The 17736-nt window shown below is 47.1% G+C and overlaps 1 protein-coding gene across 2 annotated transcripts in view; it reads left to right on the top strand.

Annotated features, from left to right (window-relative positions):
• The window catches only part of TMEM218 (transmembrane protein 218), a 29084-nt gene that overhangs the window by 4187 nt on the left and 7161 nt on the right, over positions 1-17736 (top strand). The window contains exons 2-4 of one of the 2 annotated variants that reach the window (XM_007183414.2): positions 5338-5552; positions 6401-6503; positions 10159-12747. In XM_007183414.2, coding sequence (XP_007183476.1) covers positions 5443-5552; positions 6401-6503; positions 10159-10293 — 348 coding nt within the window. In that variant the 5' untranslated portion in view covers positions 5338-5442 and the 3' untranslated portion in view covers positions 10294-12747. Of the gene's footprint in view, positions 1-5337; positions 5553-6400; positions 6504-10158; positions 12748-17736 lie in introns of those variants that run through there. The other variant, XM_057552419.1, reaches the window with a different exon arrangement.

Genomic DNA, 17736 nt, shown 5'->3' with positions numbered 1-17736 from the left:
AACCACAACACCATCACATTTTTTTTTAATTTATTTATTTATTTATATTTGGCTGCGTTGGGTCTTCGTTGCTGCGTGTGGGCTTTCTCCAGTTGCAGCGAGCAGAGGCTACTCTTCGTTGCGGTGCATGGACTTCTCATTGCGGTGGCCTCTCTTGTTGCAGAGCACGAGCTCTAGGTGCACTGGCTTCAGTAGTTGCAGCAGGCGGGCCTCAGCAGTTGCAGCACACAGGCTCAATAGTTGTGGCTCACAAGCTCTAGAGCGCAAGCTCAGTAGTTATGGTGCATGGGCTTAGTTGCGCCATGGCACGTGGGATTTTCCCAGACCAGGGCTCGAACCCGTGTCCCCTGCATTGGCAGGCGGATTCCCAACCACTGCGCCACCAGGGAAGTCCCCACATTTTTAAAAAAACAATATTTTTCATTTAAAAAATAAACAGCAATTCCTTAATATCATCAAGTATCCAGATACTGTTCAGATTTCCCCAGTCATCTCATAAAAGGTTTTGTATAGTTGGTTTGTTTGAATCAGGACCCAAACAAGGCCCATATATTGCATTTGTCTGGTATGTCTCTTCAGACTTTCTTTGAAGTAAACTTTTTTGGAAAAAAAAAAAAAAGGTATAACACACATACCAAAACATACGCAAATCAGAAGTGTACAGCTAGATACAATTTAACAGAATTAACAAAGCCATGTAACCAACACCCAGATGAAGAAACAAAATTTCATAAGCACCCCAGAACCCCCTTCAGGCCCCCTCCAGTCACTACTTTCTACAAGGTAACCACACTCCTGACTTCTAACCCCAAAATTAGTTTGACCTGTTTTTAAACATTATATGTGTGGAATTATACAGTATGAACTCTTTTGCCTTTAGCTTTTTACACTCAGTATTTGCAAAACTCACCCACATTGCTGGGTATAGTTGTAGTTTGTTCATTTTTGCTGCTTTCTACTATTCCATTGTATGAATGAAGAGATTGTATGTATAATACCACACTTTAACTATTTGACTGATGGATATTTAGGTTGTTTCAGTTTTTAACTATTTCAAATAGGGCTGCGGTGAACTTTTGTAAATGTCTTTTAGTGAACTTATGTGTATGTGTCTGTTGGGGACACACCCAGGAAGAGAAGAGCTGGGTCTAGGGTTCACGTATATTCAGCTTTATTAGATATTACCAAAGAGTCTCCAAAGCGGTAGTAACAACTTAAGACTCTCACCAGCAGGATATGAGGGTTCCAGTTACTCCACATCTTTGTCAACACTTGGTGTTATCTGTCATTTTCATTTTAGCCATTCTGGTAGGTGTCTAGAGGTACTGCATTTTGGTTTTCATTTGCAATTTCCTGAGGACTAATGAAGTTGGGCACCTTTTCACATATTTGTTGGCCATTTGTATATCCTCTTTGTCAAGTGTTTATTCTTAGCTGCTTGATCTATCAGTTTCTGAAAGAGGTATATTAAAATCTTGCACGAAATTTGTGGGCTTTTCCGTTTATTGCGGTGATTCAGTTTTGGCTTTATATGTTTTGACGCTTTAGGTTCATGTGTTTTGAGTTGTATTTTTTTGTTAAATTATTCCTTTTGTGACTGTCGTTATTAATATTTTTCAAAGCTTTACACTCTGTTTTGCTTGATACTGATATTGCTTTACCAGACTGTATTTTGTTTTGTTTTGCTTGTTTTTTTCTTTTTTTTGGTAATTGTGGTAAAAAACACATATATAAATTTTACTACCTTAACCATTTTTGAGTGTTCAGCAGTGTTAAGTATATTCACATCATTGTGTAACAGATCTCTAGAACTTTTTCATCCTGCACAACTGAAACTCTGTATCCATTGAACAATTCCCCTTTTCCCCTCTTTTTGTTTTGGTAGTATTTGCTTTGTATGTCTTTTTCACTCTCTTTATTTTCAGCCTCTCTCTCATTATGCTTTCTGCGCAGCTTTTATAAAGAGCTGTTCGAAAAAAAAAATCTAATATAAGAATCTCTTTTAATAGTCAAGTGTAATCTGCTTACATTTACTATGATTACTGTTATATTTGGGCTTAGTTTTACAGTCTTATTTTGTATTTTCCTTTGCTTCTTTCCATTCCTGCCTTCTGCTTTCTTCCTTTATTTTTCTCACTCTACTAGTATGGAAGTTATTCATCCTATTTATGTTATCTTGTGTTTACCTATGTGTTTTTTTAACATGCATATTTAGCTTAACAAAGCCTATAGGTAAAATCATTAATTCTCACCTCTTCAGAGCAAAATAATAACTATGGAATGATTTAACTTTGAGCTGTCCTTTCTCACCTTCCACTTGTCGACAAATATTTTAGTTCTTCCTTGTTTTTAACTCATCAAGAAATTAGTCCTTATCATTAAAGAAGTCTTTACTGTCAGTATTTACTAATATTTTTCTCACCATTCCTCCTTACATCTCACACCTTCTTTCTTAGTTCATTTTCCTTCTTGGTGAAGTATATCTGTGAGAGGTGAACTCCATTCCAGTCTTTGTATGTCTGAAAACCTCTATTTTACACTCACTCCAGTGGGAACCTTGCATGCTGACCTCCCTCCAGAGAGGTTTCCATTTGTCTCTGCTGGGATCCTATGGGCTTCTCACTGTTAGTGTGGCTTTCATGTTACTCTTACTACTTAGGATTCCCACACCTCAGTGGTAGTGTGATCCGAACCCCTCTCCTGCATGTGATGAAGGATTGGGATGCAGATTTCTCTTGGGTTGTTCTTTTTTCACCCATGGGCTCAGGTTCTTGGCCCGCTTTCTTCCAACCACGTCAGCATCAAATTTTTTAGTCCTTGTTTCAAAGACAGCTGAGCTCTTACAGAGCCCATTTTTATACCTTGTTCTCAGTTCTAGTTCTCTGTATCATGGGTCTGAGACCTCACCTGTCGAGGAGAGGACCACTCCTAAGGTTTGCACCTGGTTCCAGGACCCCTGCAGGTCTTTGGGCTCAGCTCCTGCTTACTATCCAGGCTTTGAGTTACATTTTTGTTTATAGCACTTAAGGATTTCCCTTTATTGCTTTCAAGCTGCGCTGTGTATTAAATTCTTTTCGTTCTGTTTTATTAAGCCTTTCTATGTGTTTGCTGTTGTGTGGGGTAATTCCCGTGTCAGCTCTGTCCAGCATATTGACCAGAAGCCAGAGTCATCTTTCTCTAAAATTAGATACGATCCTATCACTCCTTCACTGGACTTTTGTGGGCTTGTTAGCACTGCTTCATGTATTCATCCAACAAATATCTATTACATATAACCTCTGTAGAAAAGAACCGGCGAGACTGTAGTGAGCAAGATAGAAAGTCTCTGCCCTCCTGGAGTTTACTATTCTAGCTGGAGAGACAGAAAGTAAACCTGTGAACAATAAATCAGAATGTGAACTACAGTTTGTGAAGTGCGCTCTGAAGGAACTAGAGTGAACGTGGGTTTCTTTAGCTGGGACAGTCAGGGAAGACCTCTCTGAGGAGGCTGCGTTTAAAGCTGGGTCAGAAGGATGAGGAGAAGCCAGCCCTGCAAATGGTAGACGGCTTCTTTGGGGTCAGGGGTTCATTCCAGGCAGTGGAAACAGCAGGCACAAGGACCCAGAGGTGGGAAAACCCTTGGCATATTGAGTTACTGAGGACACCCGGCACCCCTGTGCTCTAATGAGGGGGGAATGGGCAAGGGGGCCACGCCCATCTGCTGCCAGGCCTCTCTGCCCACCTCTCCCTTACTCTGTCCTCTGGCCATGGTTCTCTCCCAAATGGGCCCATGCAAAGTCACCTCCTTTGTAAAGCCCTTCTCAAGTCTCAATTCCCATCGCACTTTGTTTTTCCTACTGATCACAATGGGAAGTTGTCTGCATAGCAGTGTTCTCCAATAGGTCTTAAGCTTCTGTCAGAAGAAATGTCTTATTTACCTTGTGATCCCCAGCTTGTAGCAATGCTCTACAAGGTAGGTGCAAAATAAATGTTGACTGGGACTTCCCTGGCAGTCCAGTGGTTAACACCCCGCACTTCCAATGCAGGGGGCGTGGGTTCGATCCCTGGTTGGGGAACTGAGATCCCACATGCCTCTCCATGTGGCCCAAAAAATAAATAAAATAAATAAATAAATAAATAAACAAACAAATAAATAAATAAATGTTGAGTGACTATACGTGGGGTTTTGTTGATTAGCAGTTCATGCTTAGGACTTACTTTCCAATATCTTTATAACAGAAATTCCCATAGGTAATCATTTTTGTGGTATTTAAGCCATTAGGGTAAAGAAAACCATCAGCCTGAGGAAGAAATTGTGTGCTTAAGGCTTGCCTCTGATACTAAAGGGAAAATCAGGGGAGGTACTATATGATGTTACCCTGGAGTGGGTTGAATGGTGGCCCCAAGAAAGATATGTCCACATCTTAACCCCTGGAACCTGTGAATGTGACAGGTTTATTTGGAAAATGGGTCTTTGCAGATGCAATTAAGTTAAGGATCTTGAGATGAGATCATGATGGATCATTTGGGTGGAACTAAATCCAATGACAAGTGTCCCCAGAAGAGAGATGGGACAGGAAGAAGACAGAGACACAGGGGAGGCCATGTGAAGACGGAGGCAAAGATTGCAATGATGCAGCCACAAGCCAAGGAACACCTGGGGCCACCAGGAGCTGGAAGAGGCAGGAAGAATTCTCTCTTAGAGCCTTTGGAAAAAAGTGTGACCTGGCTGACACATTAATTTCAGAATTCTGGCCCCCAGGACTGTGAACGTATAGCTGTCTGTTGCTGTGAGCCACCGGGCTTGTTAATACTATCCCGTCACCTTATACCGCAGTTACGTCTTCTGCGACATGGACATAATACCTACCTCAGAAGCTTATTGCCGTGATTGAATGCGCTATATTTGTAAGGTACTTAGCACAAGTGAACGTTCAGAAGCAGGGATGGCTCTTCTTCTTCTCCAAGGATTAGGAGTTTCTGTCTTGTGATTGCCTGCGGAGTCACAGCTCCCACCACAGACTTAACCCGAGAGCTTCGACTTCTCGTGGGCCCTGGAGCTCTCAGGTCCTGGTACCTTTTACAGCCCTCGGTTAGGGTTTTGTATCAAGGGAGAATCCAGCTCGTAGGTAGTGGGAAGATAAACTCAGATTCCGAATTTGAAGTGACCCACATGGAGCAGAAAGCAGCTTCTCAGTCCTCACCAAAAAAGAAAGGTTTAGGTTCTAAATTTTTAATTCCTATTAAGGGACTCGACATTCCCAAACACCTGTACTGACGAATCCTCCTACCACAGCAATCATCAAAAATTCCCCAGAATGAATTGGGACTTTCTGTGTTTGTCTGACCGCCCACCAGGAAACCCAGGAGCGCACGGAAGCCTGGCGGTACCCACAGCACCGGGGACGGACGGCTCATCGGGCCGGGGGGTCCAGGCCTGCAGCTCTCCGATGCCTCCCCTGCATGGCTGGCACCGTGCTGGGCGTGGGGGCCGGCGTGTTCATCCTCGCCCTGCTCTGGGTGTCAGTGCTGCTGCTGTGTCTGCTGCTGTCCAGAGCCTCAGGTATAGCTAGGTAAGGCCTTCTCTCCAGCCAGGAGTCCCAGGTAAAAGCGATTGGAAGTGCCGTCGCTGACGCTCGTGAAACGTTTAGAATTCAGAAGCTCATTGTTGTAACTACTGGCAGTTTGAATGAGTTGCATTTTCACTTCATCATAAGCACTAACTGTGTTATTTATTCTCGGAAGCAGAGGTGGGAGGAGAAGGGGAGTGGTGTTTGTCAGCTCTCAGTGTTGAGGAGATGGGGACACAGGGGATGAAAAGGGAATCTGCTTTCGGTGCCTGTTGAGTTTCTTGGGGTTGTATGTGTGCGTGTTTCTTAGTTGTTGAGATTTACGGCAGGCACTGGGTCCAGCCCCTGAGGCTCCAGACCTGGGTCCTGGGACACTGAAGAGTCGTAGGTGACTTGGGCTGGCGTTGACTTAAGAAAGAATCAGGCCATAAACTGACTCTAAGGTCACCATAGAGTCACACTCCCTGGCCAGACAGTGTAGGTACAAATCAGCAAGTTACATCATTTACTCAAGTTTCCTGGTTTAAAACACAGCACTGGGGGGCGGGGCTGCTTCGCTTTTTCCCGATCATGACCGCACAGAGGCAAAGGTAAAAACTACCAATTCCCATTCTTCGGAATTTGGAGTTCCCAGGAATAAACAGGAACGCATCCCGCTGGTACCTGTCTGGGAAGGAGGGTTTGGGGATGAAGGGGAAAACATTTCTAAATTCCCTGGGCGGTGTGGGCAGCACACTGGGCCCTGTTAATGGACTGAAACAGGATATCCGCCCAGGGAAGAGCCAGTCCCGGCCTAGCTGATTAGAAGGGAGACTGAACAGCGCTTTTAACCCTCTGTCTTTCACTGCCAGGTTCTCCGTCATTTTCGTGTTCCTCGGTGCTCTGATCATCACGGCAGTGCTGTTGCTGTTCCCCCGAGCCAGTGAATTCCCCGCCCCTGAGGCCGAGATGAAGGTAAAACCATGGGTTTTGTTTTGCATCCTGAGTTGTGTCTCTTCTTTCTCTTGCTCTGGACCTCCATCCTGCCCCACATGGTCCCTGATGCCAGGAGGGCCGAAGTGTGTTACAAAAATTGTAAAGTTGAAACCAGGATGGGGGGAGCTCAGAGGGAGTTTTAACCCCCTCCCCCCTCCCCCAGGAAGAGACAGTTCTTCCGATGCCCCCTTGTGACACCCCCAGGCAGCTATTTGCCTAATCTGGTCTCGTCTCCAGTTTGCATCAAGTGGAACGAGCAGTGAGCCCAGAAGCCACCTCGTGGTGTGAGGGCCGGAGTCGGGCAGACAGGCGGGAAGAGCCTGCCCTGAGTAAGAGGCTCCCACTCCTGGTGGCCTCGGCTTGGAAACGCGCATCCCAGGCAGCACCAAGGCAGTGCTCTCGGGTGCTGGACGACATGCGCTTTCACCTCCGTGTGTTTGCATTTTTCCACTTGTGGCATGGAGGGAGTACTTTCCGTAGAGAAGAGCAGTGAGGAAGGCAGAGAGCTTTTCTGGAAAGCGGAAGTTGTAGAGATTGGTGCGTTTAACACTAACAGCCTTAGGGGAAGCCCCTTTAGTCCTCGTTTCTAGAACCACATCTCCCAGCACCTACCTGTCTACGTGGATTTTTATCATGTCTCCTAGACCCCACCCATTCTGGTTCATTCCTGACTGGGGCTCTGGCTTTACCATACAGAGCTGGTCTCAGATCCCTCTGATCTTTTTTTTTTTTTTTAATTTATTTTATTTATTTTATTTATTTATTTTTGGCTGTGTTGGGTCTTCGTTTCTGTGCGAGGGCTTTCTCTAGTTGCGGCAAGTGGGGGCCACTCTTCATCGCGGTGCGAGGGCCTCTCACTATCGCGGCCTCTCTTGTTGTGGAGCACAGGCTCCAGACGCGCAGGCTCAGTAATTGTGGCTCACAGGCCTAGTTGCTCTGCGGCATGTGGGATCTTCCCAGACCAGGACTCGAACCCATGTCCCCTGCATTGGCGGGCAGATTCTCACCCACTGCGCCACCAGGGAAGCCCCGATCCCTACGATATTGATCACAGTATTGACTTCCTGTGTCCCATTACTTTTTCGAGCAGCTTCTTTCCTCTGTTTTAATTTTTAAGCTGTCACGGTGATAACAGCTAACGTTTTTTAAGGCATCACTGTGTGCCAGGTCCTGTGCTAAGCCCGTTATTGACAAGCTCTCATGTAAACCTCAGGACAACCCTAAGTGGTATGACACAGGTGCTGTCAGTGTCCCCAGTTCATAGGTAAGGACACCGAGGCTGGAAGGGGTTAGGGTAACTTGCCCAAGGTCATACATGTATAGGAAGAGGCAGAGCAAGGATTCAAGCTGAGGTCTGTCTTCAAAACCTTCATTGTTGGGGACTCCACAGAATATCGAGGGCCTTCGCAGCAAGTGCAGAGGTGACTATTTTGACACTAGACACTAGACTACACAAAATGACATAACTCCTGAACTAAAATCGGCACACATTTCCAGTTCTATCTAGGACTGACCATGGCAAAAGGGAGGAAATTTGTTCTGAAAATTCCAAGGGAAATAATACTTACCACACAAAACTGAGGAATTATTTTCATACATGCCAGGTTTTTTTTGGTCAACATTTGAAAACCACTCTGACTGTGTCAGGACTGTGTGTGTGAGCTGGGGCGCAGACTCCCACCCTGGTTTTCCTGTCTACAATGGGGAGAGCGATGAAGGCTGCGTATTTCTGGATTGCTGCAGATGTGAACATTGGAAGAAGGGTACAGAGCAAACACTGTTTTGAAATCAATCCCTCTTTCCTCTGTCATATGAGATTCAGACCCAGGAGAGCAGAATGAGCTTTGAGCAAAATATGTTCGTCAGCATGGCCAGCAGGATCTCATTTTCAGGTTTTGAGCACCAGCCCCTGCAGCAGCTTGGCTCAATACTGTATCAATAATACATGGCCTGGGCCTTCCTCACCCAAGGCCTGCTAATTGGCTAATTAAAAAGTGAACCGCGTCGAACCAGCAAACACGCAGCTCGCAAGAGACTTGTTCAGTCCTGGAGCCAAGGTCAAAGTTATGTTAAAGCGCTTTCATCAAGCTGACCTTTGTTGTAAGTTGGCTGTTAGGGTAATCTCTGGAGCAGCCCTTTCCTTCTTGGTGTCTTTGTAACTCAGTGATCACAGCAGAGCTCGGACTTGAAAGGTGCTTTGTGTATTGCCACTGTATTAGTTACCTACTGCTGCTGTAACAAATTACCACAAAATTAGGGGCTTACAACACAAATTTACTATCTTATATAGTTCCGTAGGTTAGAAGCCCCACATCAGCCTCACTGGGCTAAAATCAAGGGGTTGGCAGGGCTGTCTTCCTTTCTGGAGGTTCTGCGGAAGGATGTTTCCGTGCCCTTTCCTGCTTCTGGAGGCCACCCTCGGCTTGCAGTCCCCTCGCTCCATCTTCAGAGCCAGCAAAGTAACGTCTCTCTGACTCTGCCTCCATCCTCACATCTTTCTCTCTGACCCTCTCTCCTGCATCCCTGTACCACTTCTAAAGACCCTTGGGATTACATAGGGCCACCTGTATTGGACAGTTCAGGCCAATCTCCCTATTTTAAGGTCAGCTGATTAGCAACCTTAATTCCATCTACAACCTTAATTCTCCTTTGTCATGTAATTTAACATATTCAGACTTTCTGGAGATGATGATGTGTACATGTTAGGGCTGTTATTCTGTCAGCCACAGTCGCCCTTCAGGTATTTTGGGTTCTCTTCAGGTACTGGGTTCTGAAAGCTTCCGGAAGTTGTGGAGTCCCCAGTCACTTGGTTTGTGCTGCTGCTCTCTTAAGTCTGTAGATTAAACTGCTTTTTCCTGCCCAGACTTCAGCAGCACCATTTGGATCTGCGGAAAACAGAGCTCTGGCTGTGAACAGTAGACAAGCAGGGCCAATACCAATCATAGGTTTCTGTCAGCAAAGACCAACAGCTTCGGGGCCTCAAGTACGACTGGTTGCCAAGCAGCCAACTGTATGAATTGGGGCAAGTTATCTCTCCTCTTCGTGTTTCAGTATCTCAGGAAAATGGCTATTTCCTCCAGCCCTTGGAATGCTGGGTTACGAATGTTAGGGTTCAGAACTCTTCTGATGAAAGTTTTAGAGTCACCTTTTCATTTTGAAAGTGACATCTCCTGAGTTGGCAATGGGTTGATGATGGGAGGGCTTGGGTCCTGGGTGTGTGGGGTTTATTATACTATCGTATCTTTATGTATGTTTAAAATTCTCCATGAGGAAAGGTTGACAGCCACCAAATGAGCCTTCCAGAGACCAAGCAAGCAAGCTTCTCATTAACTCTCAGAGAACTGATTTCAGAACAGAAAAGGACTCGTCCAGGGTCTTCAGAGTGTTTGTGAACCTCCTACATGGAGCCATTTGTTCCCTGGACTTCATTAAGCCTCTCTTTATCTTGTATTTCTGGCTCAGCACGTTGAGAAAAAGGTTCTTTCTTATCCATTTGCAGGGTAGACTCAGGGCAGGATGTTACTGGAAGTTACAAATATGGACAGACTCTGGGCCCATTCATCAGAGATTACAGATGAGCACAGCCAGGGTGTGGAAGTGACAGTAATTTCGCTTTTGATGTTTCCTTCTCCAGATTGTAGATGCCTTTTTCATTGGCCGCTATGTCCTGCTGGCTTTCCTCACTCTCGTCTTCCTTGGGAGCCTTTTCTTGGTTCTAATCCATCACATCCTGGAGCCAATCTGTGCCAAACCACTGCGGTCCTCCTGAGCCATCTTCAGGAAAACCAAGACCCTGTTCTTTCCCTCGCTTTGATGTCACTGATGAGTAGAAAGGTATTGTTTGGAGTCTTGTTCTGACAGCCTTCCTGCCTTAAGATCGGAGGATCATCTCTTCATCACTAAGACAAATCCCTTGAGTCCTGGCTTCCAGAAACAGGGTTGCAAAATTGCCCCTGGGGAGAGATTCTCACCAGCTTAAGAGGGATATTGCCGTCTTCTTAGCACGTGTACCTCAGATTTTCCATCTCTTTTGAAAAGGAAATAGCAACAGGGATCTGCCTAGAGTAGGTTTTCAATGAAGACTTCAGTAAATGAATTTTGGGAAAAGGGACACTTTGGCTTCTGCTGTCCAATAGATGGAAGAACTTGGTCCTTTTTGATACTATGAAAAATTGTTAGTTACAAGGTCAAGATCATTTGGGAAAGAAAGACAATCAAAGTTCAAAAGTTTATTTCAGTGTGATGACCTGGAGACATATCCAGGTGCCGGTTCCGGAGCACTCCGCGTATCCTGACACCGGGCTTCACAAAGGCCATGGTGTCACTTCCCGCTGCTCCGAGAAAGCAAGCAACAGCAGCCAAAGGACTGGCTTTCACCTCGAACTCCTGGCCACAGCCTTCTAAATCCAGCATTTCTATATTTCAGGTTTACTCAGGGATTAGAGGCAGGGTATGGAAACGTCAGTTGTGTGTCCTGCCGCTGTCTCTCTGGATTCTTTTTCTTCCAGGATTCGGCAGCCTTTGTTCCCTTATTTGGCTACCATAAGAGTCCATTTGGGGTTACCGTCATCTCTTTCATCTTCGTAGCTCTTTCTCCAAAGCTGGTGAGGAATGTATATGCCCAGGCTTAGGTATAACTTTATACCTAAGCCCCCAGACCAAGTGAATTTTGTTATTAACTAGAGGGGCTCTAGGCTGGTTCCATTTTGGAAGTCTCATCCTGGCTCCCTAGAGCTATTTGAAGGAGGACTTTCTGGCTTAAAATTAAGAACCAGAAAACAAGTTGGAAAAAGAACTTTGATTGAGTACATGCTATATGCCAGTAGTACACTATCTTTTTTTTTTTTACACAGATGTAAATGACAGGCTTGTGTGTTAAGGGCAAAAATATGCTTCGTACAAAGGGTATTTTAGCTCAGCCTGCCTTCTGTAGATCCTGTAACTACCAGCAGTGGTGACATAAATGATGGGTCACTTTCTACCTTCATATGCCAAGCAGTCATTTCCAACCCTGAAAACAACCCTCACAGGGTTGGGATAAGAAGTAGAAGTCTGGGAGGGCACAAAATGAATTTCACTGAGTTCTACATGGGGGACCCCGATAATCAATGGCTAATATGACACCCCTTGTGCTCACGGCCTTCCTGGGGACAGGGCTTAGAGGGCATCCCTTAAATGCAAACAAATCATCTCAGGGTCCCATTCATCCTTCTTTGATCAACGGCCTTAGCGCAGGTGGTGCTACCCAGAGGGGATCCCGCGGCAAAGAGACTGTGGTGATCCCACTGTCTGGAAGCGGGGGAGGGAGAGTGAATCAGGGCTTCCATATAAGAAGACAGGTTATTTCACAGCCTCTTAAACTTGCATCCTGACGAAAACCACATCAGCAGGACGCCACAACGTTCACAGCGGAGACGTTTCTCTGATCCACTAGGTGGCGCTGTCTCAAGCCGGCAGAACACACTAGGTAATTTTTTTGACAAGTTCCTTTTATTTCTCACTGGTAAAACAGAAGTAGAGCTAACATTCTTTCCTGATGCATGGTATCGGATATTTAATCTAAGAATTCATCAGAGTTATTGTACGCTGTTCAGTTGCTAGGGAATGCACTGCCATTCATGCATGCTGCACACAGCAGGTGTGGGCACTCACTCAGCATTGACTGTGCTCCCACTGGGTGTGAAGCACGGTCCTGGTGGAGTAAATCCATCCAAGAATGAGGCTCTGAGGCATCCAGGCTGTCTTCCTCACTCCTTCCTGGGATGAAGGCATCCAAATCATTTTTAAATGTTTTTATTCTAACATGAAGTAAGCCGTTTCTTGATCTGTTCTCTAAGACATAAACTTTTCTGTCAGCTCTATCCTGTTGCTGCTGCAGTTGAAGGGTTTTGTTTTGCTTTGATTTTTATTCATGTGTAAAGAAACCTGCTGCAATTATTTCACAGATGAGAGACAGGCAGAGAGATGCAGGGGTTTAAAAAGTTGCCCAGCTTATTAGTAGTGAGGTTCACACTTTGCATCGGGATCCTGACATTTCATTTCTCAGATAGTTTTAAGGATCCGTTTTGGCTTTCAAACAACTCCTTATTTTTACATTGGCTAATACTATTTCTTAGCTATTTGTACCCACCATTCCCCTGACCCATATCCAAAAAAGGTAAACGTTTCATTAAAGAATTCCTAATTAACATTTATAGTACAAATAAAAAACATTTTATCATGACTTCTTGGCATAAAGCTTCAAGTATTTGGCTCTTATTACATAGGAGCAAGTTTCCAGACATGGGAATGGGAACCGCATGGAAATGAATCTGGAGAAGTGCTGATTCTCCTCACAGGAGCATAAAAACTCAGGATTGGAAGGGATGCTGTAGTCCATAGAGTTCAATCTTTCATCTCTATTTCCAACGCAATACTTCGGAATATTCTGTTCTTCACTTGCTGAGATCACAATTTTTATTGTATTGAGCAAACACGTACGAGGCACTTTTCTAAGTGCCTTCTTAAGTGTTAACTTATGTAATCCTTATAGCAACCCTGTGAAATAAGTGCTCTTAATACCCCCATTTCACAGACGGGGGACAGGCACAGAGGGGTGAAGTGGTTTGCTTGAGGTCACTCAGGGTTTAAACAGGACTCAGGACCTGAACTCAGGCAGTCTCAGTTCTTCTCTTCCTTACATCGTGTTGCTCCATAAGATGCAAACAAAGGAAAAGGAGGGACCAAGGAATACCAAGGAGAAGCAGTTGAGTCTCGAGGAAAATCCAGCATCTTAGGAATTGGCCAGGAATCCAGGGCAATACAGTTAGAAGCCACGTGGACCTCAGGGACAGCCTCACTGATCACCTCTGGTTTGGGGTGGGGGGGGGGTGTCTCTGTGCTGTGAGACTTTGCTTAGAGATACCGAGGGAGCGGCTTGTGGACTGAGTATCAAGGATATACGCCGCGAGCTCTCTCTTCAGCACTATCTGCCCGGAAAGTTTGGTACTTGGCTTGGTTTTCAGAGGTGCCAGTGGAAGAATCAGAGCCACAAGCCAAGAATATGTGTTTGTTTCTCGATCTCTGTCTCTAGCAGACCACACTGGTTGCTGTTTACTCAAGGAAAAAAAAAAATATTCCCCAGTCCCCCCACTCCCAGCCCACTCAACACACACCCTCCTGCCTCAGTTTCCTGGGACCTAAGAAATGACAGCAAGGATCAAAGCTGGGGCCCAGCACCACAGACAGAATGAGAAAGTTCATTTTTCTGGTTTTCCTCACACACATTGGATACTGTAAAGGGTGTACATTTAGCCCAGGTCCTGCCTTCAGGGAACTCGGGGTAGTTACACATGTGGCATTTATATGGTATCCAAATGCTCCATGGCCATCCTCTCCACTTTTTTTTTTTAAATCTTTGCGGATTTCTTTGGTCTTGCTGTCTTCATATTGATGTTGGCCCCATTTTACACTGGGAACATGTAATAGTTTCCTATTGCTGCTATAACAAATGACCACAAACTTAGCAGTTTAGAAGAATACCAATTTATTATAGTTCTGGAGGTCAGAAATCTAAAATGGGTTTCACGAGGCTAAAATCAAGGTTTTGGAGGCTCTAGGGGAGAATCCTGTTTCCTTGCCTTTTCCAGCCTCTGGAGGCTGCCCATATTCCTTGGCCCTGCATCCATCTTCAAAGCCAGCACCTTCTGACAGTCCAGTGGTTAGGACTCACTGCTTTCACTGAACCTGAGGACACAGGTTCGGTCCCTGGTCGGGGAACTAAGATCCCGGCACGTCACTCGGTGGCAGCCAAAAATTTTAAATTTAAAAACTAAAAAAAAATTTTTTTAAGCCAGCATCTTCTAATCTGACACCTGACACTCTTGCCTCCCCCTCTGATTTGTAAGGAGCCGTTTTGATTACATTGGGCTCACCCCTGACAATCCAAAACAGTCTCCCCATCTCGTGGTCCTTAACCACGTCTGCCAAGTCTCATTTGCCGTGTAAGATAGCATTCACCGGTCCTGGGAGTTAGGCTGTGGACCCCTCTGGAGGAGGGGGCATTATTCTGCCTACCCCAGCATATCCGGCCCCTCTTCCGCCTCTAAGGACTATCTCCTTCTACCTTCCCTCTTCCATCCTTTCCGTACCCCACGCCTTCACCCATGAGACCTGCCCCATTAGCTCCAGTGCCACTCTCCAGTTCTCAGGGTGCCCACCCGACACCCATGATGTGTTGATAACTTCCCCCGACTTCACTCATAGTGGCCGCCTCCGAGTGCTAAGATTCACCAAGAGCCGCTTTCCTTTTCTTGGCTTCTCCCCACCCCCTCACTAGCCCAGCCTCCCAATGGATCTCTAAAGGAGACATGCAAAGAGTTATTGCTTTTTAATTACAAGTGCTATTGTAACATCTATAAGGAAGAACACTTTAAGCTTAATTGAGACCAAATGTGAAGTTAAATTAAATGAATAACTAATTAACGTAATGCTCATGCATTAGCCTCGAGTGAGTGCCGAGGCCCAGAGAGGGGGCAGGTCCTGGGCCTCCAGAGACAGTCAGTGCCCAGAGCTGCGGGGATGGGGTGCGGGGCAGGGGTCCTGGGCCTGGGACCCAGGTGTGCAAGGACAGATCTCAGGGCCCGGGGCCCCGGACTCCTACCTACACCCCAGCCTTCATTTCTGGGGCCCGTCCCGAGCTCCCACACGCCCTGTGCATCTCCCTAGCGCCACACTGAGCCGCCGGCACCAGAGGATGTCTGTTCATTTTCCAGTCCCTGGGCCTAACACATTTAGGGGCTTGGTACACATCCATTTTCACTTCCTTCCTGTTCATTCTTCCTTCTGGATGGTCACATCTGTTCCTCCATTGCCACTGGGATTGCCCTCCTGCCAGCCCTGTCCCTTCAGGGCTGGACGAGTGGATAGCGAAGTCTTTCAACTTGAGTCACCCACCCTGGTGTTTTTTCTCGCATTGTTTAAACGTCTCCCTGTTCCTGTCTTATCCCCTAACTAAACAAGCCCCTGAGGGCAGGGCTTGCGTTGACACTGACTTGTCTCCCTGATTCATAGCGATCCTCTGAGGGAGGTAACATTATTACTGTTTTCTAATGAGGAAAAGGCTCGAAGCCATCAGTGGTGAGGCTGGGGAAGAGACCTCCAGAGTGAGCGCCCAGGGAGGGACAACACCCTGCCAACACCGCCCCAGAAGCGGGTGGGCGAGGGAGCCTGTCTCCCTGCAGGGAGCAGAAAAAGAGCCCCGGCACGGGCTCTACCGTGGGATGATGGCGCCATCTAGTGGCTTCCCTGAGTGCTGCTGGCAGGTAAACCTGATTTTTTTTTTGTTTCGTTTTGTTTATTTTATTTTTGGCTGTGTTGGGTCTTTGTTGCTGCGCGCAGGCTTTCTGTAGTTGCGGTGAGCAGGGGCTACTCTTCATTGCAGTGCGTGGGCTCTCTTGTTGCGGAGCACGGGCTCTAGGCGCGCGGGCTTCAGTAGTTGTGGCACACGGGCTCAGTCGTTGTGGCTCGCGGGCTCTAGAGCGCAGGCTCAGTAGTTGTGGCGCAAGGGCTTAATTGCTCCATGGCATGTGGGATCTTCCCAGACCAGGGCTCGAACCTGTATCCCCTGCATTGGCAAGCGGATTCTTAACCACTTCGCCACCAGGGAAGCCCCAGGTAAACCTGATCTGGAGAGACGGATTCTTGAACCTGAGCTGCAGCTCCACCCTGGGGGCCTGAGGACTTAGACATCCCAAGTGGCTCCTGCTTTTAAAGCCAGAGTGGGTCTCGGGCACTTTGAGACTTGCTATTTGTCACCATTGGCGTGTGTACAACCTGTCTCAGCGGGGAGGGAGTTGTATCCGGCCCGTGAACTGCCCACAGGCTCGCCCGCGGGTCCTCAGTGTCCTCACGACTGCCTCCTCTGGGCACGCCAGTGGTCAGCACCCCAGCACACCACCCTGTGGCCCTGGGACGCTGCCCCAGCGGCCCACGTGAGCCCTGACAGGACGAGCACAGGCACAGCTGGCGACATCTGTATCGGGGCTAATGGGCAGCTTCAGAGGGCAGACAAATGCTAAGCGCTGGCCTGGCAGATCCAAGGGTTTGGGGCGGCCAGAACACCCGGTAGAGGAGGCCAGCTGCAGGGGGCTGCGAGCTGCACACGTAACAGCTGCCTGAACGAAGCCGGCAGCACCCCGCCTCCTTGCTAGTCACGTCACCCCGGTGCCTGTGCTTTAAGTGTCAGTCCTTTTTCTGTGTCCACTACCTACTCCGTTCCCAGAGCAGAGCTGGCAGACAGTGAGCACTCGGCAACCACTGGCATTTCATTAGCAAAATATTTAATAACGTAACTGGTACTTTGGTCATGCCCTCCGCCCCCACCCTTCCCCTACAGCACCGCCCTGACAAGCCATCTTCCCTGGGGACACAGAGGGCTGGGATGAGAGCAGTCAAGGGGCCCTCACAGTCGGGAGTGACGCCTCCCCTGTCTCTCCCTAGGCCTGCCCTGGAGGATACGGCAATAATGCTTTAATCAAAATGGGTCAGGAGTTAGAATCAAATGGAGGGTAGATGGAGGAGTGCCAACGTGGGGAAACACACGGAGAAAACTGGCTTGTGGACAAAGGGACAAAGAGAGGCCGGGTGGCTCTGAAATAGCGCTTCTAGGTTCAGGCTGATTACAGAGGCTCACGTTTAACGTGAGAAGGGGAGACGCGCTTTTTCCAGGCCGTGGCCCTGCTGAACCTCTGCCTTCTGTCTTGGAATCTGAACAAGCAAGAGTCTGAGCATATCCCTTCTTGTACCAAAATGCGGACACCGCTTAGCCCTGATCCCTTCCACTGGCGGCCTCCAGAGCTCAGGCCTTCATCGCTGGCAGCGTAACTGACGCCTTCGGGGCCCTCACAGCTCCTCCTCTCCTTCCGCTCCCCTGCCCAGGACCGTATACTGTGTGGTAAATCACTTCTCTGTTATCAAGGGCTTTGCAGTTAATAGATACTGTTTAATAATCTTTAGGACCAGGCAGCCTCTATGCTCTGTTAGTCCCCAAACAATGATGAAAACCTCCCCTGACGTATTCCCGGCAGCCACGAGACTAGTTACCCATTCATAAATCTTAAGAATGCATGTCCTGTTTCCAAGTACCCGCCCCCCTGCCCCAGGTTAACTATAAAATTGTCCTGATGGCCCCTTGGTGGTGTGGAGCGCTCCCAGACCACCGTCCACCTGACCC

Source organism: Balaenoptera acutorostrata, chromosome 9 (genome assembly GCF_949987535.1).
Source record: "Balaenoptera acutorostrata chromosome 9, mBalAcu1.1, whole genome shotgun sequence".
Taxonomy (NCBI): Eukaryota; Metazoa; Chordata; class Mammalia; order Artiodactyla; family Balaenopteridae; genus Balaenoptera; species Balaenoptera acutorostrata.
Note: the sequence above shows the minus strand (reverse complement) of the source record. Positions and strands in the feature narration are given on the sequence as shown.